Here is a 25,167-nt window from a genome sequence, read left to right as displayed (position 1 = left end):
CAACTTATCAATACGTTTTCATAACACACAACTACTACATATCGCAACACAATGCTAACAAACTCGTGTTGAAACTCGATCAACAAGATACCAACAATTCTATCTTCACCTTCATAGCCACGTTGATAGTTAGCTTACTTCAACTAAAGTATCAAGGAGATCATGTACTTTCACCTTTCGACACCAATCCGACCACCATGTTTCTAGCTATCGTTTCACTGGCGTTGTACTGCGCGACTTATGCAACAACTTTCTTCAAAGCATCATTCTTGCCTTTATCATTATCGACCACTAATTATATATATTCTCTAGACGATTTATGTCAAAAATGGATGACTCTCTTTGGATCGATGGCATTGGCGTCATTTGGGTCGTTACTCTTTTCTACTTCGTCACAACGTTATGCGCTCTACGCTTTGTGTGCTATATTTGGCTTGGTTATTGTGATAATTTGTTGGGGACGGTTTTATTTGGATGGTTTGCAAAGGAGTTCATCTCAACACATGAACCTCATTCCTTTACATATGAGGGAATTATAAACCATAAGGATTAAGGAGTATTACAACTTTTGAGCCAAATAACATCTACGATGATAGTGCTTACTTCATCCATTTCACAATAGATGTACAAATGTATCATGTTAACTTTCTACACTATTTATATACTAAATTTGGCCATCGATATCTTTACTTAAATATTGATATAAACAGGTTTTGTATCTACTATCTTATAAAAATATAATTTCATACTACGTATTTACCATCTTAATTTTATGAAACATCTTTTAATCCAACTTTTCGTCCATGTGGGACCCATTTGACCAACTTTTTTTTTTAATTTTAATTTCCCTCATCTTCCACTTGGTCTCCAATGAAAGAAGTTAATTAATTGACTTCCACTTGGTCTCCAATGAAAGAAGTTAATTAATTGAGTAAGACTCACATGAACAGGAAGTTGGATGTAATATGTTAAGAGGTGGTGAATATAAAACTCTTCATAAAGTTAAGAGGTGGTGAATATAAAACTCTTCATAAAATTAAGTGGTAAAAAATATATTTTAGTCACATAATTTATCATTTATCACACAATCTACCGTCTAGACTTATCTTGTACTACTCCCTCCGTCCCATAATTATCTTCTTGTTTGACCAATTTCACGATTTTTAAGAAAAATATTTGGAGTGGATAAGTCTAATGATTGGATTGTATTTGTGTTGGAATAAGTAAAATGGTCCCCTCCTCTTTTGTACATGGATCCTAATCAAAATAGTTTAACCAATAAGAATACAATAATATTTATTCTCAACCCATCAAAATGTTCAGATTTAAAGCACACAGATTCAACACAAATAGGGGTAATATGGGGTCATTTTTTCCATCCAATGGTCCCCTCCTCTTTTTCTGATTTTTGTGTTATTAAATTAGTTTTCCTTGTTTTTTTTTAAATTTTAGTGGTCCCAAACAAAAATAAAGTAAAATGTTAGTACATCTATAATTAGAAACAAGAAGATAATTTTGGGACGCTCGTTTAGAAAAACATGAAGATAATTTTGGAACAGAGGGAGTATTATTTTATAACCATTATCCTATTTGAACATATTAACAGCCGTATATTATCTTATATTATTGACTGTTATTAAAAGTTATAAATATATCATTTAAACTTTATCTTATTTTTTTGTCCTAAATTTATTTATGTTAGTTTATCAATTCTTAATCTTATCTAATCTTATCTTTTTTGAATCTTAGTATATCTGAAAAGAGGATGAAACATACCTTCAATTTGGATACTCCGTACTTGTTTCACAATTGAAAATATTGTCCAAAAAAGTCGTTGTTTCTTCCGTCAAAAACATTTGAACAGTATTTTAAACGTGTAAAAGTTTTGACCTTCAATAAATATCCCAAAAAGTAATTTAAACGGAGTACAAACTCCAATCCAATAACAGATAATTAGTGTCCCTCTTATCAATAAATATCCCAAAAAGTAATTTAAACGGAGTACAAACTCCAATCCAATAACAGATAATTAGTGTCCCTCTTATCAATATCACTATCGCCACTTAAATAGAAGGTCCACCGCATCGGCCACCAACCCCTGCTCTTCTTCAACCTCTTTTTAATCCCTCACCTTTTCTCTTTCCTCCTCTGTGAACGTCATTCAATTTCCCAGAATTCCCACTACACGATATTTTAATTAGGGTTTCGTTCAATTGTTCTTGTAATTATTATTAAAATTTGTTGAATTGAAGGTCGATCAACAATGGAGGATTTAGAAGGAGGTGTTGATTACTTAGCTGATGAGAGGAAGAAGGCCCAATTTGATGTTAATGCCATGAAGATCGTTTGGGCTGGTAGCCAACATAAACTTCAACTTTCCGATCGTATGGCTCGCCTTGTTGCTAGTGATCCTGTTCGTCTCTCTTTCTCTCTATCTCTCTTCAATTTGATTTTGTAATTGTTGAGCTTTATTGTCGGTTATATTTATTTGGATTTACATCAAGATTTATTTTATCAATTGGTGAAATTTGTACCTATTTGAGTCACTTTTGTTGCCTTTTATTCAATTTTGAGTGATTTGATTGATGAAATATTATCTTTTTAGATAAATAGGTTTTGGAAATAGAAATTGCATGTATAAGCTTGAAATTAGTATGGTTGCAATACATTGCCGCTTTCGCCCTGAATTACTGCTCTGTTTGTTCTGATCGAATGCGTATATTAAAATTGTTTAGATGTTTAATGCTCATAAATGCGAAAACTGATGCTTTGGTATTTTGGTTGATGGATTAAATTGCATGTATAAGCTTGAAATTAGTCATGGTTGCAATTCATTGCCGCTTTTGCCTTGAATTACTGCACTGTATGCTCTGATTCTCTGATCGTATATAAATTATGTTTAGCAAAGATATAATGCTCGTAATTGCAACAACTGATGCTTAGGTATTTTGGCTGATTGATTCAGTGAGGTTAATGGTTACCAATTATAGTTTATGATGATGACCTCTGTCTTATTTGGTGTTGCAGGAATTTAAGAAGGATGATAGGGTTAGGCTAGATAGGAAGGAGTTGTTTAAGAACACACTAAGAAAAGCCAGTCATGCTTGGAAGAGAATTATCGAACTTCGATTGACTGGTATGTTTCCTGATATGGTTGCTAATTGCAATACTATACGCCCTATTTTGTTTCCGGTAGGTGATAATTGTATTGTGCAAGTTATGAGGTTAACACATTGTTAAAATTGCAGAAGAGGAAGCAAGTCAATTGAGGTTCTTTGTTGATCAACCTGCTTATACAGATCTTCATTGGGTAAAGTTTATGCCTTTTTGGTGATAATCATCTTTTTTTAATATATTCTTGTATGGTTTCATTAGTTGTCCGTTTAAATCCAAACTGTGCCTTCTCTTTCAATTTGGACTTGTTTTGTGTGTGAATTCTGCTGTCAATAATCTTCTGCATGATTTTATTTCCCAGGGAATGTTTGTTCCTGCTATTAAAGGACAAGGCACTGAGGAGCAGCAGGCCAAATGGCTTCCATTGGCTTATAGGATGCAAATTATCGGGTGTTATGCTCAAACCGAACTTGGTCATGGGTCTAATGTCCAAGGGCTTGAAACCACTGCCACGTTTGATCCTGAAACAGATGAATTTGTTATACATAGTCCAACTTTGACATCTAGCAAAGTAAGCATAAAAAATAATCTCTGTATTATTTCTTCTCAGCTTTTCTTGTTTACAATTATCATTTTTTTGAAAGCTTCCTACTCAAATTTGTATAATTAAACCCACTGCAGAGTTCTGTTAATCCAATAGTTAGGTTGGTCGATTTTTGATGTTATTTCTGATGACATTGCAGTGGTGGCCTGGTGGCTTGGGAAAAATTTCCACGCATGCAATTGTTTATGCTCGATTAATAACAGACGGGAAAGAACATGGGGTCCACGGTAAATTTACACGCATTCAATTGTTTATGCTCCCCTTTGCCTCTTTTCTGTTGTTTAATAATGTTACTTCATCAATTCAAGGTCTAAATTTGTCTATAAGCCAAGTATGTTATTGATATCAATGATATGTCGATGATATTAACCTTTGCGTTTTTTGTGCGTCAAGGTTTCATTGTACAACTGCGAAGTTTGGATGATCACTTGGCTTTACCTGGCATCACTGTCGGTGACATTGGGATGAAATTTGGAAATGCAGCTTATAACACAATGGACAACGGAGTCCTGCGATTTGACCATGTGCGCATTCCTAGGGATCAAATGCTCATGCGGTTTGTTCTTGACTTTTTTTAAACTATATTCCATCTTGTGCTTTTGTTACATTGTCATATTAGTCCTACTAGCTAATATTTTTTTATTTCTTTTGATTAATATTATTGTTGAATTCCCATTTTACTAGTCTTTATGATACGTTCCGATGTTAGTTAATTTTTTTTATGGTACCGTACACTTTACCTAAAAATGCTAAAAGTATAGAAATGGGATGAAATTAGAATGAGGGTTAACGCTAAATCGGATTGATGGAGGCAACAACTAGAATCTCGAGGGTTTAGTAAGTCGGAGCAAAATTGAGTACTCGGAATGCTGTTTTAAACCTTTAGCATTGGTTGTTAAGGAGTTGCCTTGGTTTGATTTTGCAGAGGGATGGAGAAATTGACTAAGATGTGACCCACATGATCAAGTCCGGGTTGCTCAATTGGAGCAACTTGGGATTTGTGTGGTTGTAGTGTTCTATTGAAGTTAAAGGAAAATCTATATGGACGACTATTATACAAGTGTGTTTATATGGAATGTTTGGCATTTAGGAAATATCATATTAGGAAGATGGGACTACCAGAAATGCGTATGCTTAGATGGTAGAGTTAAAACACCTTAAAGGAGAAAATTATTTTTAGGAATGAAGTTGGAGTTTCAGATATTGAGGATGAAATAAGGGATAAATGATTTCTCTGGTTTGGGCATGTGAGACGGATATTGAAAGATATGTTGTTGAGGAAAGTAGAGTGTTGGGATCACGGGATTTTAGAAGAAGTTGAGAGAGACCTAATATGACACTTGGTTGAAAGGAATGGAGGGAGAGGATCATGGTAAACGATCATAAGAGATAAGTCGTAGCTCATGTAGCTGACCCATATTAGATTAAGGCTTCGACATTGTTTTTGTTGTTGAAACCTTAACGTTCATGTTAAATTTTTAGAAATGTTACTTTCAAATTCCATTCGTGGATTAAAATATAATAACATCCAGTCTTAAACTTCTTTTGACCTTTCCTGAGAAAGAGTGATGTAAATCTGTAAGATATTTAGCTGTGAGATGAGATGTAAGCTTGAAGAAGTTTATGAGGCTTTGGGAATTGGAATTTGGTAAACATTGATTTTTGTGAATATTATGGTAATGAATGAACAAGAGATTGATTGGGAATTTGAGATTCTGAAATACAAGAGCAGAGAGAAAGTCTGGACTGTTATTTTAGTTTAGCTCTCCTATGGAAGGAGTTGATTTTTTTTTTTTTAAAAAGTTAATTAACTCACATTTTAACACTGGCATGATTCATCTGTATGTCACCTGTATCATTTCCAAATTAAATCTCAATGATTTTGACCTGTATTTTTATATTTCTAAGTTATAACTCTGTTAGAAGGATTTTATGGTATCTAAACACTTAACAGTAGCTGAGCAAATTTAATGCTGGAGTAACTATTCTGAATCCACTTTGCATGGTCCCAGTGTGTTACAGGTGACAAGGGAAGGAAATGTTGTGAAGTCTAATATCCCTCGGCAGCTAATCTATGGTACCATGGTTTACGTTCGGCAAACAATTGTATATGATGCTTCACGTGCTCTATCAAAAGCAGTTTGTATTGCCACTAGATATAGTGCTGTTCGCCGGCAGTTTGGTTCCGAAAACGGACGTGAGACTCAGGTATTGAGGTTCAGGAAAATCAATAGCTGATTTTTTTCTGTATGAGGCTTTGTTGTATTGGCTTAAATAAAAAAATACTAATTTACTTACAAAGAACTTGTTCCTTTGTTACGGAGTATCTTTTGCTTAATTTGGTGTTCGGTGTTGTGGCATAGAACTGAAGTTTCCTTGTAAATGTACTCCTCAAAGTAACTGAGCAGTAAGAAGTGATATCATATTGCTAGTCAAGTTTTAGTTTGTGAATTAGAAATTAGAATTACTCCGAAGTCTCATTGAGTGGCCTTTTGTGGAAAGTTTTAGTCGATAGCCCAAAAGATGTTCTTATCTCTAATTCTTTTGCTTGTTACAAATAACTCATTTGCACGATTTGTTCCTTGTAGGTTATAGATTACAAAACCCAGCAGAATAGGCTCTTTCCATTGCTGGCTTCAGCATATGCTTTCAGAATTGTTGGGGACTGGTTGAGTTGGCTCTACACTGACGTAACCAAGAGATTGCAAGCCAATGATTTTTCTACACTGCCTGAGGCGCATGCTTGCACTGCAGGATTGAAGTCCTTGACAACATCAGTTACTGCTGTATGTGATAATCTGTCAATTTAAAACTGAATGGTAGATGGTTTATCAACTTAGATGGTTGTGTACTTTACTGCCTTTGTTGCTGCATATCCTGCTTGCCTTTGTTCGATACTTATTGGATGGGCGTGAGACGTGGGGTCACACCTACCCTGACTCTTGGTACACTTTGCAAATGCATTTGTTTGCCTAGATCCCAAAACTTGCTTTTACTCTAAAATTGAATTCATGGTTTATCAATGCATACACTTTTTGTGTTGCAGTGAATAATGGACTGATAAAACTTGACTTAAGTGCTATGTTTTTGTCACTGTTGCATGTGGGAATTATGTTTATAAAACCTGTAGAAAATACCTTCAGCTGGTACTGGTAGCATATCATTGACAGTCTCTAACTAAATTTGATTTGTTAATTCTCTTCGTGTGCATTTGTTTTTGATGCAGGATGCTATTGAAGAATGCCGAAAACTTTGTGGAGGGCATGGCTATCTCTGTAGCAGTGGGCTCCCTGAGTTGTTTGCTGTCTATGTTCCTGCATGTACTTATGAAGGGGACAATGTTGTTTTGCTTTTGCAGGTAATGATCTCTATGACTCTATCTATCATCATTTTTCTCTCTAGCATATATGCTTATATTTACCCTGTTTCCCACATTTTTACTCCTGGAATCCTGAATCTATGGGGTTGCAGAAAAGTGGAGGATGTAATAGGATATTTAAGTTACATGAGTACATGACCTACCCTTTAGCAACTTGCGTAAATTTATGTGATTATGTCAATTTTTATGTTCACGTTTTCAAGGTGGAAATTTTTGAAACATTCTACTTAGCTTAGTTTGCACTCTTCAGTCCTTTTGGATCTGGTCAGATAATTTGAGACATATCTGATGGAAAGGTATCATGTAAAATTATGGGCCCCTAAGGAAGTATATGTTCCTGTTTCATTCTTAGTACGATTTATTATAAGATTAGTACGAAGTTTATGGATACCTAGAAATTGTTAAAATGACTTTTTAACTCAATAAAAGACTTTTTTGGTTTTCTGAGGCTGAAATAGTTAATCGAACCATCTTTTCTTTTGTCGTATGGGTTAATTTGCATAAAAGGAGCCCCTTATTTCGCAAGAGGGGCGAGCCTCTATTGAGGCATTAAGGGTAATGTGATGTTCAGACTCTGAGGTACTGGTGGTCGCAGCAGTTATGTTTTGATGTTTCAATCATACCAAGTCTCTCATTTAATTAATGACTACTCCCTCCGTCTCTTTTTGTTCTGTATTATGCACACGATTTTAACGACTAATTAACGTGTGTTGAGATTCCTCTAGTTTTTTATTTAAACAAGACAAAATACCTTTATTTATAATGTTTTCACTTTTATCAAAAATCTGACATCGGAAAAATGAGAAAGATTTAATTCCCCAATGGAAAATTATGAGAGATTTAATTCCCCAATGAATTTAATTGGTTAAAAATAATCTTTGGACATAAATTTGATAGAATATTAAGGCATTTATATGATAACATAAAAGGAAATGTAAAGAGCAAAATGGGATAGCCATAATGGAATGCATAAAGAACAAAAAGAGACGGAGGGAGTAGTATTTTAGGCACGCCCGAGTTAATGCATGAATAACAATTCCGAATAAATCCATGATATACTAAATTGTCATTTCTTATATTTTGTTATGAAAAGATGACATATAATTTGACTTAGATGGGTGGTAAACTAGTTTGTTTACAGACCAGAGGCCATGGATTCTTATACAAATATTTCTCATTTTTATAAATGTGTATGGCATAACTTATTAGTCCCCTTCTAGTCTGGACCAATGAAAACGAGTGAAGAATTTCGTGTTGGTTTTGAAATATAGGTGCTTGTGAAGTTATAAACGCCGCTGACTGTTTGAAATGTAAATTTGGCATCTTGCCAATTTTTCTTCCTTTAGGTTGCTCGAATTCTCATGAAGACTGTATCTCAACTGGGATCTGGGAAACAGCCTGTTGGAACAATGGCATATATGGGCAGGGCAGAACACCTGTTGCAATCCCAGTGCAGTGTCCAGAAAGGTTTGATGTTGCTCCACAACCGAATTTTTTTTTTACAGTACCATCTAAGAAAAGTTAATGTGTTCATGTCAATATAATTGACTATATTTTTATATGATTTGTTCGCATGCAGCTGAAGATTGGTTGAACCCTGACATTGTACTCGAGGCTTTTGAAGCACGGTCAGTCAGAATGGCGGTTGCTTGTGCTAAAAATTTAAGTGAATTTTCAAACCCAGAAGAAGGTAATTTATCAATAATTCAGTAAACTAGGCATTTTTCTTTTTGAATTTTGGAAAATTGTGAATGTGACGTGACTGTGGCTAATTTTTTTTTTCTTTGGGGATTGATGGCTTTTGAGGGATACTAGCCTTTCAGTGCCTTTTTTTATCAGCTTTAGTTGATGAATTATCATTTTAATTTTTGGTAATTGTTTCTTTCAGGCTTTCTTGAACTCTCTGCCGATCTTGTCGGGGCATCTACTGCTCACTGTCAGCTTATAGTGGTTTCGAAGTAAGCAACAACCTTCATTCTTTTCTTCTTTCATAACCGTAATCAACATCTGTTAGATCTATATGATTGACTCTTTTTTTTTCTGTAATTGCACATGCTTGTGCCTGAGAAACCAGAATAACCTTCTCTATTAGAGTAATAGATAACTAGCATTGATATATACTCCGTAATTATAACTTTGTAATTATCAGATATAAGAAAATATGTTTGAAGATGTTTTCTTTGTGATTTGTGAAGCCTTCTCTGATCCTTTTAACTTTGTTGTTACACTGTAAGGTTCATCGAGAAGTTGCAAGAAGACATACCCGGGGAAGGAGTGAAAGAACAGTTGCAAGCACTGTGCGGTATCTACGCACTTTCAATCATGGGGAAGCATCTTGGTGATTTCCTGTCCACTGGCTGCATCAAACCTAAGCAAGCTTCCCTTGCAAATGATCTCCTCAGATCCTTATTCTCTAAGGTATTTGTCACTTAAAAGTTTCATTCACGTTGTATCACTCTCTCTTTAGGTTTTGTTCTGTTCACCTTATTTCCACTTATTTTAGGAAAAATTAATTCAGATAAGTTCAGTTGAGTTCAGATAAGATAAGTTTAGGAAAAATAAGGGAATGACCAAGTACAATTTATATTTAAAATTGAGTTTTGACAAGTTCAGGAAAAATAAAGGTTGATCAAGTACAATTTATAATTAAAATAAGTTCAAAAATCCAAAAAATCAATCTGGCAGTAAACACAACTAGTAATTGTTAGCGGCCAAAGATAATCACTAATGACATGTGCCTCAAGTGGTTTCGGTAGATGGAAATTTGACTCTTGCCACTCCCATGAACACGGGTTCAAATCCTCCCATTAGCGTTTTTGTTAAACTTTTTCTTCACTTGCCTTTACATAATTCAAATCTATACAACATGGTTTCTAAATACTCCCATGAACACGGGTTCAAATCCTCCCATTAGCGTTTTTGTTAAACTTTTTCTTCACTTGCCTTTACATAATTCAAATCTATACAACATGGTTTCTAAATACTCCCATGAACACGGGTTCAAATCCTCCCATTAGCGTTTTTGTTAAACTTTTTCTTCACTTGCCTTTACATAATTCAAATCTATACAACATGGTTTCTAAATTCGTTGGATTTTGCATTTAAATTCTAAATAATGTACTATGCATGTTTTCTTTAATCAACTTTTTGCTATTTATAAATATATATTTTATTTAATTTTAAAAATTGCTACTTATTATAATTCTGCACACCCTATTTTTAAATCCTGGATACGCCACAGAATAGAACGCACCCTGTTTTCTACCTCTGCTCACTGTGACATCCGTTTTTTGCTTGTTAGGTGCGTCCGAACGCAATTGCTCTCGTTGATGCATTCAACTACACGGATCATTTCCTTGGTTCAGTCTTGGGACGATACGACGGGAACGTGTATCCAAAGCTGTATGAGGAAGCATGGAAGGATCCTTTCAATGATACAGCTGTCCCTGATGGTTATCACGAGTATGTTCGACCTTTGCTGAAGCGACAGGTCCGGACTTCCCGTCTCTAAATTGATCTTTTGCTGTTTGTGAAAATCAAACAGCAATAATAGAGTAATAAAATTACTGCCTTCCTTGTAATAAAGAAAAAGAGGAATGCTCTGTTAATTCTGTTTTTAGGTGAAGACTGGATACGGAAAAGGGGTTGGCGATATATATATTGCGTAGGTTAAATGGGCTCGAAAACACAGTTGTAGGCTAGATGTTGCTTATTCTATTGTGTTGCTTAAACAGCCTTCCATTCTTAATTGTTTTCCTCTATTTTCCACTCATTCAATTTTAAACTGTTAAATTTTTCTGAAAATATATGCACGATAAGATAAAACTTGATAGAAAATGTCAATAAATTTGCTAAGAATTATATCTATGTACGAAGTTTTATTTGTGTACGTTGACAGAAATTTAAGGTTTAATTTGAAAATTTGTCTACTTATTTAACAAACTCCAAAAGTGGTATCAGAACTTCCAACAAATTAGAATATGAAAATAGTATACAACCAATTTTTAGTTGTGTCCAACTCCAAGGGTTTCAAAAATATGTTATTTAACAAAGGGATGTCGGACATTGTCTGGTATGAGACCATAGTTCGATGCCATTGATGTGTCCGTGCTTTGTAGTTTGTGGCTAGCTTAGGCTGCGTTCTATTCATTTGATTTTTACTTATTTTTTCTGAACTTATCTGAACTTATCTAAACATATTAAAACTTATCAAAACTTATTTTAGTTATAAATTGTACTTGGTCAAACCTTATTTTTTCTGAACTTATCTGAATTTATTTTGCCTGAAATAAGTGGAAATAAGGTGAACAGAACGTGGCCTTAAAAGGCAAATATACGCTTATGGTTTTCATATTAGTTGAAACTTTGCTATTACTTGTCACTTTTTTTTTTATATATACTTCATTTCTTCTGGAAATATCGCACCATTTGTTTTTTACACTATTCACACCACGACTTAGGCAATTTTATGTGATTCGTACTTAAGGAAATTTTAGTCATGTGGGGTCACATTAGATTCGTATTGATATATATTTTCTAAATATTAATATTTTATAATTTTTACTTGCACACGATTTGAGATATTGAGAGTCAAAGTAATGGTTAGAGGAGTAAAAGTCAATCATGGTGCGATATTTCCGAAGCGAGGAAGTATATAAATTAAAAAAAAAAAAGTCCTGAGGGAATACCTGAAACCATCCTTTCTTATGAATGAATTACCATTACTCTGAGCTAATAATACACCCCATGGAGAAGAAAGAGTAAAATGAAACCTACGATCTAACCTCATACGTACAACTAGTCCCAGTTCCAAGTAGATTGGTGAATAGACTTCATGGATAAACGATTAGTCGAGCAATACATGATGAACCTCCATCTTCCCGAAGAAAATAAACCCGAAGCCCAACACAGAGTAATACATTGTTGGGTGGGTGTGTGGGGGGGTGGGGTGGGTGTTGGTTTAAATCTAAACTACAACAAAAAAATTATTGTGTACAACAAACTAGGAAAAAATGAAAATAATTAGGTGCACCCTGCGCCCAATGATACTTTTATGCCCGTTGATGGTCTATCGCATATTTTTTTTACAAGTAATTAAGGAGAAAATATGAGAGGGTGTGCATCTACTATATGTTCTAAAAAAACTAGGTTAAATCAAATACACAAAGACGAGAAACAAACCAATTCTTCATAATCGAGTTTATTGGCTACTGCCATAAAACATCAACAACAAATTAAGGTGGCAGCGGCTACAACACCGAGCGTAATTGGCGGATCCACCATCTCGATACGATCTAGCAGCTTACCTTCAAGGATCTTAGGCTAAAGTCGACTGAGACACGTAATATCACCGTGCTAAACGGTGGCGAGTTTGACACTTTGACTAAGACGTTCATGGTGAGGAGGAAACTCTAACCATTAACTTATACAGAGTAATTTTTGTTTTGAACCCACTGAATAATTTTTTAGATCCACCATTGCTTCCAATTTCTATGTGCTCCTACACATCTAGCCATAACGTGCCAATTTGTGAGTAGCATTTTAGCCATGCATATTGACATTTTCTTTCTTTCTTTAGGGGGCAAAATGCACGTTTTTCATGCCAAGTAATTGAAATAATAATCTAAATCACGTGATTAGATTATTTATTCAATATATATGAATAATGAATTGTTCCTTTCTTATTAGAAATAAGTGCTACAAAAATTTTGTATTTTGTCAAAAGTTAGGGTGAATGGTTTTAGTCACTTTTTCACAAGAATTCATCGTGAAAACATGCATTATCATTTTAATGAATATTTCCCCTATTTGTTCTTCTCATTTTGGTAGGTGGTATATATAGACGTATAGTGATGCATACATGCAAGGTTATATCAAAACATTTAAATTGTCAATAATTTTTTATTAAATTTTATAATATAATATAATTTCAATTGGTATTAAACTAATGATAATGAAGATCTATTAAAAATAAGAGTTACGTACGTATGGAATGATCATATACAAGAAAAAACATACGTAATATAAATTTAGCTACTTCATACTTTTTAATATTTTGAATAAATAATTACATATAATTAAAGTTCAATTATCCCGTACCAATCAATAAGTTGTATAGTCGTTCATCAAAAGTTTTGGCGCGTCGATATTCACCTTCCGAACATGCATGAATCCATCGTGCAACAAATTGCTATTTCAATCACAAATGGTAACCAATCTTAATGCTAAGTTCTATTGACCTTCCTTTTTCTAAAAGAAATCATTAGAAACCCAATAAAGATTAAGGTTTCCTAAAGAAAATGATTACATTATTCCAACCTTAAAAATATCATCCACACATTAATGCAGAACCTCTTCTTTTTACTATAGCAAAAATCTTGTAAATCAAAGCAGTATCCGATGCAGTAAACTCTCCTTTTTAAATAGAGTAAAAATAATGGGTAACTTTTGTGTAAGACCGTCTTACCGGAAAGACCACTTTGATTGCTTAACTAATTGGTTCCATTGTTTAACTAATTAGTTCTAGTGCTTTACTAATTAGTTTCATTGTTTAACTAATTGGTTTCAATGCTTAACTAATTAGCTCTAGTGCTTAACTAATTGATTTTATTGATTAACTTATATGACACAATGTGGTCTTTTGTGTAAGATTGTCTTATATAAAAGTTTGTAAAAAAAGAATCTTAATGCATAGTATAATTCCTTTTTTGAAGGCGGATTAAACAGTGAAATTATATAAACACGTTATTGATAAAGAATAGATTTCTCTTCAGATAAATAAAAATTGTACGTAATATAATTCTAATTACATTATGTTTCCTTATACAATTAGGACTAATAATCTAATACTGATAAGTTGTAACAGTATAAGCAAGATTAGCGCTAGTATAAGCTAAGACTTCCACATTAACTTTTCTTAATTTTTATTTATTTTCAATTACTCAGATTCTTGTTGAGACCCTTTCAGACTTTCTTAAATTTTCCACTTCACCCCTCGTACTCATTCAAGACTCCTCAAACTTATGAAAATAATAAAATAAAAAAGAATAAATAATAATAATTAAGATTGTATGTACTGATTAACGTTTTAAGTAGAGTCTTGGAATTTCAAGACTCTAACTCAGACTTTTGTCATACTTTTCCACTTAAATGGGAGATCTTAAGTTAATACTCAATAATACTATTGCTCATATTGCTCTAAATATGATAAATATAATACTCTAAAATTTAAAGAGTTTCACATATTTAACATAGTATCAGAGCGTATCTAAAATTTTAGTTGCGGTGCCCTCTTCGCACCACCGTCTGACTTAGTTTTGGAACAAAATGGGGATAAAAAAAAACACGTTAGGAGGCTGGTCAATTATTATTAGCACTAATCAGTTTGATAAATAATAAGTTGTTAGTGTTAATGAAGGACAAATTAGTAACAAGGACAAGAGAGTGTGTTTCTCATGAAAGGCTCCACAAAATCACGTACATATATTGATGATGCATTATTAGATTAGACCCCAAAATGTGTTCGTCTTATTATTCTGTAGAGGATGGGGTCATTCATACGAAAGATAGCACTTAAAAAGGATACTGTATTACGCATGATTAATTTCGTTTGTCATATCATGTGGTTATTATTAAGTACAACAAGTATTACTTTACTAATTATCCCAGCTAATATTCCGTTTATGACACTATACAACTCAATATTGGTTGCATTTGCGGTTTGTTGAAACCCACTTGTGTTATCAACATGTGAGTTGTTCTGTGCAGGAGAAAAGAGGAGAAAACAAACGTAATTTTTTAGCTTGAGGAGTTACTCCTACTGCGGAGTACTGTATACTTTGTATATTACTGACAGTTGATTTTAATATGAGATCTCGTTTGATCTGTATAAGTAGATTGAATTATGTTCTTTATTGGTTTTCGCAGACATATTTTCTATTCTACCTATAGGAAATATATAATTTATATTATTATTTTATCTATTTTTCTATAACTGATTTCTGTTATTAGTTGGTTAGGGTCTTTGTATATATTCCCTAGTCTACTTGCTTCTCAAGTAATTAATTCTGTTTTCATTCACAATATTCTGAATACAATTCTCTTCTTCTCTCTCTGATATTTTGCTCAAACCTTCATGGTATCAGAGCAATAATCTCTGATAAAGAGATTGAGGTTTCTCAATTTGAGATTTATTCTTCGATCTTCTCAGAATTAATAGTGTTTGATCACTGAAGTTCTTGCTGGAATTTTTTTTGCTGCGAAATTTCTTGCGATTGTTGCGAAATTTCTTGCACAAAATCTGAAGAAATTGATTCTTATTAAAACTATCTTCTGCAATGGCGATTGGAAACACTGAAAGTGAAGGTTCTCAATTAAATTCTGAAGGTAACAACAATAATTTTGATCCTTATTTCATAGCAAACTCAGACAATCCTACTTCTAGTTTAGTTGCTGTTCCTTTTACTGGTGCGAATTTTGTTCGATGGAGTAGGAATGTTAAAAGAGCTCTAATAGCTAAGAATAAGGAAGGTTTCATTAATGGTGAATTGCTTAAACCTACTGTTAATCATAAGGATTACTTGAAGTGGAAACGAGCTGATTTTATGGTAGTAAGCTGGATTTTAAGCTCTATGAATCATGATTTAGCTGATGATTTTGGCTATATTGATAATGCTGCTGACCTATGGCTTGAATTGGCTGAAAGATTTGGACAGTCTAATGGTCCATTGATTTATGAATTAAAGAAGGAAATAGAGAATTTGACTCAAGAAAATATGACTATAGTGTCATATTACAGTAAACTGAAGAAGTTGTGGGATGAGATGCAGACTCTAAGAGCCTTTCCTACTTGTACTTGTGGTGTTATGTTGACATGTAGTTGTCAATTTTTAAAGAAAGTGGCTGAGTTCGAAGAAGAGGACAAAATGATGAAGTTCTTGCTTGGTTTGAATGGAGGTTTTGACAGTACCATCACTAATGTGTTAGCTATGGATCCTATGCCTAATTTGAATAGAGTGTTTTCAATTACTCAGCAGATTGAAAAACAGAAGGAAGTGAGTAATGCTGTTGTTGAGCATAACATTCTAAATAGCAGTGCCATGGCTGCACAGTTTTACAAAGGCAATCAGGTCCAGAAGAATGATGGAAATCATGGAAAGAAAGATTGGAAAGAGATTAAGAAAGAAAAGTTGAATAGGTTTTGTACTCATTGCAAAGGGAAAGGTCATACTGCAGAACAATGTTTCAAGATAATTGGTTATCCTGATTGGTACAATTCTATCAAGGCTTCTAAAGGAAGTAACTCAAGCAACACTAGATTTGCTGCTAATGTAAATTCTGCAACTGATGCTGGTGATGATCCTCTTGATAATACAGCTGCAGACAATGGTTTGGTTAACAGTGCAATGCTTAATGCCATTTGTCAAGAAGTCATGAAGGTGATGAAAGGACAACAATCTCAGAATGCAAATACTCCTGCAGCAAGTTGCTCTTATGCTAACTATGCAGGTACTATTTCTCATTCTTTTAACTGCACTACAACTGAATTAAGTCATGATCATTTATGGATTGTTGATTCTGTTGCTTGTGATCATATGACCTTTGATGAAAATATTTTGACCAACATAAGAGTTCTTATTCAGCCTATCAAAGTTGGTTTGCCTGATGGAACTCAGATGACAGTTGAGAAAATTGGTGATAATGTCCTCAGTGATGATTTGGTCTTACATAATGTGCTACTAGTGAAAGGTTTTAGGCATAATTTACTGTCTGTTGGGAGATTGATTGAACATACTGGAATCCTAGTGACATTTACCAAAACTGGATACATTTTCCAGGACCCCTCTAATTCCAAGATACTTGGTGCAGGAAAAAGGACAAATGGACTCTACTATTTTGTCAAAACTCCAGTTGATATCTGTCAAGGTAATAGTTCTCAGTTACCTAGCTGCAATACAGTTGATAGTATGGTTGATGTACATATGATGAGATTTCCAAATAAAACTTCCACTAGTATTTCTAAGACTAAGGATGATGCTAGAAATACTCTGGATTTGTTACATGCTAGATTGGGTCACCCTTCTCTGTCAAAAATGAAATTTGTGAATGCTGAATGTTGCAAATGAATCAATGAATACAACTGTGATATCTGTTATAGTGCCAAACAGCATAAATTTCCTTTTTCTGTGAGTCACAGTAGAGCTGCTGCATGTTTTGATCTGATTCACATTGATCTTTGGGGTTCATACAGAGTCAGAAATTTAGATGGAGCTTCTTATTTCTTAACTATAGTTGATGACCATAGCAGAATAACTTGGACTTATCTGATTTATAATAAGTTGCAAGTTCAGAAAATCATCTCTGAATTCCTCTTTATGGTTCAAACTCAGTTTAATCAACTAGTGAAGAAAATTAGAACTGATAATGGCACTGAAATAATCAAAGAATCTTGTAGAAACATGTTTTCCAGCAAGGGCATTTTACATGAAAGAAGTGTGCCTTATGTTCCTCAACAGAATGGTAGAGTTGAGAGAAAACATAGAAGCTTGCTGGAAATTGCTAGAGCCCTAAGATTTCATGCAAGTCTCCCTAAGAAATTCTGGGGAGAGTGTGTTCTCACTGCTACTCATTTGATCAACAAAATCCCTTCCAAAGTCTTAAATGGGAAAACTCCTTTTGAGATCATGTTTAATACTCCTCCTGCTTATGAAAATCTCAGAGTTTTTGGCTCTCTGTGTTTTGTTCACAATTCTCACATTCAGAGAGACAAATTTGACTCAAGAACTAAAAGGTGTTTGTTCATTGGGTATCCTGCTGGATGTAAAGCTTTTAAATTATATGATCTTGACACACACAAAGTGTTTGTTTCAAGGGATGTAATATTCTTTGAGACTGTTTTTCCTTACAAACTAGCATCTGTATCTGATATTCCAATGATTACTTCTCTTCCTATGATTGATCTAAGCACTAATTCTTGTCAAACACCAATCTTAAACACTTCTTCTTCCACTATATCCACTCCTACTCTAAATTCTTCACCCCATATTTCCCTAACTTCACCAAATGACATTAATCATCTTTCTCCTCCTACTTCTTCTACTCCTTACATACAGACCACTTCTCCTAATTCTTCACAATCTATGCCTACTTCTATTACTTCTGATTCCTCTACTCATTCTCACCTTCCTCTTGTTCCTAATCAGAGTGCCATTCCTGTTCAAAGGAAATCTACAAGACCTATCAAACCTCCTGTTGTCTTAAAAAATTTTGTTGGAAGCTATGTTCCACACAGAGATGAACCAGAACCACAGACTAGTGATTCTCTTTCTTTTTCTGTTGATTCTTCTATTCCTACAGAAACAGATAATTTTGATGATGATAGTTGGTTATTAAATCTGGCTTTGGACAGTTATGATATTTGGGATTCTCTTGCCTTTTCTGTAAGTCTTTCTTCCAATGATCCCAAAACCTATCATCAAGCTAAAGATGATACTAATTGGATACAAGCCATGGAGAAAGAAATAATTGCTCTTGAGAGCAATGATACTTGGGATTTAACCTTGTTACCTAAGGACAAAAAGGCAATAGGCTCCAAGTGGGTGTACAGAACAAAACTGAATCCAGATTACTCCATAGACAAGTACAAAGCCAGATTGGTAGCTATTGGTTATCAACAAATTGAGGGCAAGGATTTCACACAAACTTTCTCTCCTGTTGCTAAACTGGCTACAGTAAGAATTGTTATTGCCTTAGCAGCTGTTAAGGGTTGGAATTTGTGTCAATTGGATGTGAATAATGCTTTTTTGCATGGATTTCTGGATGAACAGGTGTACATGAAACCACCTGCTGGTTACACCAAAGCAAAACCAGGTGAGGTTTGCAGACTTAAAAGGTCTCTTTATGGCTTGAAACAAGTTTCCAGACAATGGAACAAGGAGCTTAGCAAGTTTCTGAAAGTGTTGAAATTTCAGCAATCAACACAAGATTACTCTCTATTCACAAGAAATCTAGATGGAGAATTTCTGGTTCTCTTAGTCTATGTTGATGATATTCTGTTGACTGGAACATCATTAACTCAAATGCAAGAAGTCAAGACTGCTTTGGATAAGGCATTCACAATCAAAGATCTAGGTCAGTTGGCCTATTTCTTGGGGATTGAAATTCACAGAACTGACAAAGGTATTTTTCTTTCTCAAAGAAAATATATCACTGATATACTTGCTGATGCTGGTATGCTTGACTGTGAAACTGCTCCTGCTCCTTTGTCCTGTGGATTGAAATTATCCACTGAAGCTGGTGATCTACTAGAAGAACTAGATGTTTACAGAAGGCTTGTTGGAAGATTGTTGTACTTGGGCATCACAAGACCAAACTTGTCTTACTGTGCTCAACATTTAAGTCAGTTTGTACACTCTCCAAGAATACCTCACTTGCGTGCTGCTCTTCATGTTCTTAAATATCTCAAAGGAACTTTGGACAATGGCTTATGGTACTCTTCCAGTTCTGACTTGCAAATCTCAGCTTACAGTGATGCTGACTGAAGTTCTTGTCAATACAGCAGCAGATCACTTAGTGCCTATGCTGTTTTCCTTGGTTCTAATCTGATATCTTGGAAAACTAAAAAGCAAAAGAGTTTGAGCAAATCTTCTGCTGAAGCAGAATACAGAAGCATGTCTGCAACTGCTAGTGAACTGGTTTGGATACAAGGCTTATTGGAAGATCTTCAAGTTCATATTCAGCTGCCTGTTACTCTTTACTGTGATAATACATCAGCTGAACATCTTGCACATAATCCAGTTTATCATGACAAAACTAAACATCTCAAACGAGAAATGCATTACATCAGAGAACAGGTGGAAGCTGGCTTCATCAACACTTCTCATGTTCCTAGTTCTCAGCAGTTAGCAGATTTGCTTACCAAACCTCTCCCTTCTTCTCAACACCACTCATTATCTGCCAAGCTTGGTCTCTTATCCAAGGTCCAGCTTGAGGGGGGAGTATAGGAAATATATAATTTATATTATTATTTTATCTATTTTTCTATAACTGATTTATGTTATTAGTTGGTTAGGGTCTTTGTATATATTCCCTAGTCTACTTGCTTCTCAAGTAATTAATTCTGTTTTCATTCACAATATTCTGAATACAATTCTCTTCTTCTCTCTCTGATATTTTGCTCAAACTCTTCACTACCAAATCTAGGAGAATTATAATTTGTCTTTCAATAATAAGTACTATTTGTCAATGCATTCAAGAGTTTTAAAAATACACCTAATACATAAAAATATTGGTATACAATATGTCATAGTAGCTAATTAAGTAGCCATGACTAACTAATTATGATAGCTTTGTTAACAAGACATTAAATATTCATATACGTAGTATATGACACTATACAACTCAATCTTGCAGTTATAGTTGGTCTTTCGATGATATTGTTAGTCAATGTCGATTCAACAATTTGACGAATACGTACACGGTATACAGTACACCTAATACATAAGAATATTGCTATACTAATTAATTAATTATGATAATCTTGTTGATTTAATAATAAAAGACTTACTAATGACTAATTAACATACTATACTTATTACTTACTCACTCCGTTTCTTTTTGTTCTTTACGTTTGTTCTTTTGTAAGTTTATTAACGACTAATTAATGTACATTGAGATTCCTCTATTTTTTTATTTAAACAGGAAAAATACGTTTATTTATAATGTTTTCACTCTTATCGAAAATCTGATATTGGAAAAATGAGAAAAAAATAATAATGTCCCAATAGAGAAGTGTGAGAGAATGACTAAATGAATTTTGATAGAATATTAAAATATTTATGTGCAGTGATAATATAAAATGAAATATAAAAAACATTTTAAGACACCCAAAAAGAAAAACGTAAAAAACTTAGAGAAACGGAGGAAATATTGGATTTATTGTAAACTCATAGTCGGTTGTTTATAATTTTCAAGTTGTCTCGTATTGTATAAAGGGTATAAACTAAGCTACCATAAGTAACGCACATATTGTTTTGAATTCTGCGATGTACATTACCAACTTCTTTTCATGTGCATTAGTACCGCCCAACTTTTTTTATAGGGTAAAACAATGTAGGAAGCGTTCCTCACGAGGAAACACCTAAATAATCATCGTTTATAATCGAGACTAATTAATGACAAGTTATTACAATAATCAATATACATACTACTGCAAAGTAAAACACTAAATGAGCAATGTTAGCAATCCAATATGTTGCATGATTAGCTTAGCGATAGACATGATTGATATCCCATAATCAAAATGTTGTAGAAGAGCTTTGATGTTATTAAGAATGTTGTGCAGTTTCCACGATATAGAACAGATTCCGTCGATATAGTTGACGACTAACATTCACTACAAGAAATTGTACTATTAACGACAGGAAATTTCGTCGCAAAAGGCCAATAATCGTTGATTAACGACGGGATTTCCTGTCGCGAACCCGTCATAAAAGGGGGCCGTCGTTAATAGAAATCCCGTCGTAAGTTCGTCATAAACCCGTCATAAAAGACATTTGCGACAGTTATTCCCGTCATTGTTTGGTTATTAGCCCTGTCGCAAAAGGCTTTTACGACGAGATTTTTGACCCGTCGTAATTAGGTTGTCGTTAAAGATACAAATTCTTGTAGTGATTTTACGTTGTCGCTTTCAATGTATAGCTTCTTTATCTTGATCGAGTTTGTTGGCTTCTTGGATACCCTTTATGTACGAAAGCTTCTTCCATAAATGCTTGAGTGATGCCTAGATTATAAGAGTACGTAGGCAGCATTAATATATACTTACACCGTTGTTGTTTCTAATGATAACGTTTGCATGATCCGTCAAAATTGAGTATCGCCCAACTTGTAGTGTGTAGCTAATAATGCTATTGATCAATCGATCGTCGATCGTCTTGTACTTGATATAGGATTTTAGATTATGCTGAACATAGCCAAAGATAAGATACCTTGATGGTGTGTTTGCATGTAAAAGGGTAAGGGAATCTCTCACTCAAATTACCAGTAGTAAAAAATGGACTCGTAATCTTAAGGTAAGAAGGTGCGCTATCTCCTGTTCACTCTAGACCAAACTTTATCTTTGTAAGCCGAGAATATTCTTGTCACATTAAAAATGAGATGTATGCATAAGAATTCAAAATATATACTCGTCATCGTTAATTACAAAAATCGATTCAATTATAAAAACACGTTAGGTGCTAAGATTAATTATAGACACATTAGTTGAAAGTAAGTTCCTCCTATGTGTATGTTTGAGCTCAATTAATTGGGTTGTCTTAGAAATGATTATGTTTATAAATACTTTAACTTTGACAAAGCCAAATTGGCAAAACATAAAGCTAATTAATTTAATAGCGAAAGCCGATTAATCATAGCAATATATATGGTAGAATTACTTTTAATCAAATCTCCTTTTGTAATCACATACAAGTGTACATTTTATAATGATTTGTTTTTTTCTTTTGACAACACATAGCCTTGTAGAACAAGGTATTCCATTTCTAACTATTACGACGATTACTGAATGATTGTGATCAACTAACAGTGCCGATCTAGACTCAGGCAGCCTCCACGTCATCTAAACTAAATCATTTTAATTAATCAATTTCTTCTTTTGACCCCACTACACATATTTTTTATCTCTTCCATTTTCTTTTTAATTTATGGATAATCACATGGACTAGATATGAATACAGATAAATTGAGAGTTAGGCGCACTCAAATACATGTTAATGTTTGTTTAAAAGATATCGATCTTTTTAAGATTTTGAAATTAGTAAAAACTACAATATGAGGAGAAAATATATTTAGTTTGTACATCTTCAACTAAGTGTATATAAGAATAATTGTGAACATAGACATGAGATTGATTATTGGTAAGTGGTAACAAGACTAACAACCAAGTGGGAGTATGTGTAAAACAAATATCCAATAATTAGAAGAATTTGTCACACGAGGATTAGCAAATTTGTATAATAATATGAAAATAAATATGCTTTCTTAATGAGATCTACATTAATTATATTTATATAGGACAAAGGACAAAGACCAACTAACAAGGAACCTGTTAAAAATGATGTCAATGCCAAATACTTTTATACATAAATATTTATTAATATAAAAATGAAGGTGGGTCCCTTTATAAACACATTAGAAAAAGGGCAAAAGGGAGAGTCTAGAGTGTCAATACTACTCACTACTCACTACATACCACTTTTGTCTTTTGGCTCTTCTTCCTATAAATATACCCTCTATGCTCTATTCCTTGAGAAGCTCCTTTCTCTAGTCTTTTTTACTCTCTATATTCTATATAAATAGACCTTTAAGATCTAATAAACCTCATATTGAGGCAATCCATATGGAAGAAGCATCCTTTATCACTTCATATTGTGATCACCAAACCACCTCTCCCTCCTCCTCTTCTTCCTCCTCCGCCACCACCACCACCACCGCCATCAAAATTAATACGAAAAGGCCGAGTGAAGAGAAAAATTGCGATAATGATGATCAAAAAAAGAAGTGTACAAGAAATTTTGAAGGAAAACACCCTACTTATAGGGGTGTAAGGATGAGGAATTGGGGTAAATGGGTGTCAGAAATCCGCGAACCAAGGAAAAAATCTAGGATATGGCTAGGGACATTCGCCACAGCTGAGATGGCAGCTCGAGCCCATGATGTGGCGGCTTTAGCCATCAAGGGCCCGAATGCATACCTAAATTTCCCCGAGTTAGCCCATCAACTACCCAAACCGGCCAGCACTTCTCCAAAAGATATTCAAGTTGCGGCTAATAAAGCCGCATTAGCATTAGATTCTCCCAACTCACAAGCCGAGCCATTAAACCAAGCCGACTCCCTAGCAACCACAACCACAACCACGTCATCACCATCCAACTATGACACGTCATCATCGGCTTCATCGTCTAGTTTTGATCATACTTTCGACGACAACATATTCTTCAACTTGCCCGATCTCTTCCTTGACCTTGAGAATGTCATTGAATTCGGGCACTCGCTACATTGGCGGCGGCTACCGGAATCTGGTGAGCCACCGGTAAACGTCAATGATCATCAGCCGGCAGATCCCTTTTTATGGAATTACTAATTATATTTGTCTTAGACTAATAATTAATAATATATATTATTAACTTTTGATCATCAATCCCCTGCATAAACTTTGGTCAGATTAATAGCTTTTGATCGAATTATAGACAGAAATTCTGGGAAGTGGAAAAGTGGTCAAATATGGGAGAGATAGAAGCTAAGCATTCACTTATTCAGTTGTGGCGTATTTGTGAAGGGAATAAACTATGATGGTTAATTTCGTGCTTCTCAATTATACTCTGCCAAAGTATTGTGCTAGGGATCCCTCATTTAACTAACTTTTCTTTTCTTTTTGAGTCACATTTCAGAAATTATTAGTTTTTTTTTTTTTTTGTGAGTATATTAGTTAGAGATTTGTTAAATATAATTATATATGTACGTAGAATTAATTAATTAAGTTTTATCCTACGCGAGAAATAAAGTGTTGTAAATTTAGCTATTTTCCTTTATTTTATTTTCGCCTTTGATTTGTTACTTTTTTGTATGCGGAGTAATTCGACTTTTGCTCTACGGTCTAACCATTTTTTAAGATAGGGTAATTTTGTAATTCTTCTATTACTTACTATGGACACTTATATTGCAGAGAGAAGTTTTACCCTAATAATGTTCAGGAGAAAGATCTCAATCGACATGTATCATAAAACAAATATATAAATCTAAATAAGGGAGCAACCATAATTCAAAATTACGCGGAGTATAAGTCAAGTTGTGTAGAAGAAGTTACAAAACTGTAAAAAGAATAATGTATGACTATCAGATTAGAGAATCAAATATATACAAGCAAATTTTGATAAATGCAATTTGATAAAATATTAATCTGTAATAATTCTTTTCAAAATATTTTCGTTTCTAATTTTTTCACACTAAAGGCAAGCGTTAATGAAACAAAGAGGTTAAATTAACAAACATAAACAATATTGTATTGTGTTATTAC

General features: G+C 34.0%; 3 protein-coding genes across 3 annotated transcripts; all 3 read left to right on the top strand.

Moving 5' to 3' along the window:
• Nucleotides 1-1,932: 1,932 nt before the first annotated feature.
• Nucleotides 1,933-10,858, top strand: LOC110795549 (peroxisomal acyl-coenzyme A oxidase 1). Its single transcript, XM_022000570.2, has 14 exons — nt 1,933-2,413; nt 3,028-3,136; nt 3,249-3,310; nt 3,476-3,685; nt 3,858-3,945; nt 4,112-4,274; nt 5,731-5,926; nt 6,307-6,504; nt 6,945-7,076; nt 8,444-8,564; nt 8,677-8,787; nt 8,986-9,055; nt 9,332-9,515; nt 10,399-10,858. The coding sequence occupies exons 1-14, from the start codon at nt 2,264-2,266 to the stop codon at nt 10,606-10,608; spliced, it is 2,004 nt and encodes a 667-aa protein (XP_021856262.1). The 5' UTR covers nt 1,933-2,263; the 3' UTR covers nt 10,609-10,858.
• Nucleotides 10,859-15,433: 4,575 nt separating this feature from the next.
• On the top strand, nt 15,434-17,221 carry LOC130463682 (uncharacterized). Its single transcript, XM_056832890.1, has one exon. The coding sequence runs from the start codon at nt 15,434-15,436 to the stop codon at nt 17,219-17,221; it is 1,788 nt and encodes a 595-aa protein (XP_056688868.1).
• Nucleotides 17,222-23,376: 6,155 nt separating this feature from the next.
• On the top strand, nt 23,377-24,291 carry LOC110794647 (ethylene-responsive transcription factor ERF038). The gene has a single exon (XM_021999620.2). It carries the CDS (start codon nt 23,491-23,493, stop codon nt 24,232-24,234), a length of 744 nt encoding a protein of 247 aa, XP_021855312.2. The 5' UTR covers nt 23,377-23,490; the 3' UTR covers nt 24,235-24,291.
• The last annotated feature ends 876 nt before the right edge of the window (nt 24,292-25,167 follow it).

This window comes from Spinacia oleracea, chromosome 6, assembly GCF_020520425.1.
Source record: "Spinacia oleracea cultivar Varoflay chromosome 6, BTI_SOV_V1, whole genome shotgun sequence".
Classification (NCBI taxonomy): Eukaryota; Viridiplantae; Streptophyta; class Magnoliopsida; order Caryophyllales; family Amaranthaceae; genus Spinacia; species Spinacia oleracea.
The sequence above is the reverse complement of the archived record's forward strand: the minus strand, read 5'-3'. Positions and strand labels throughout refer to the sequence as shown.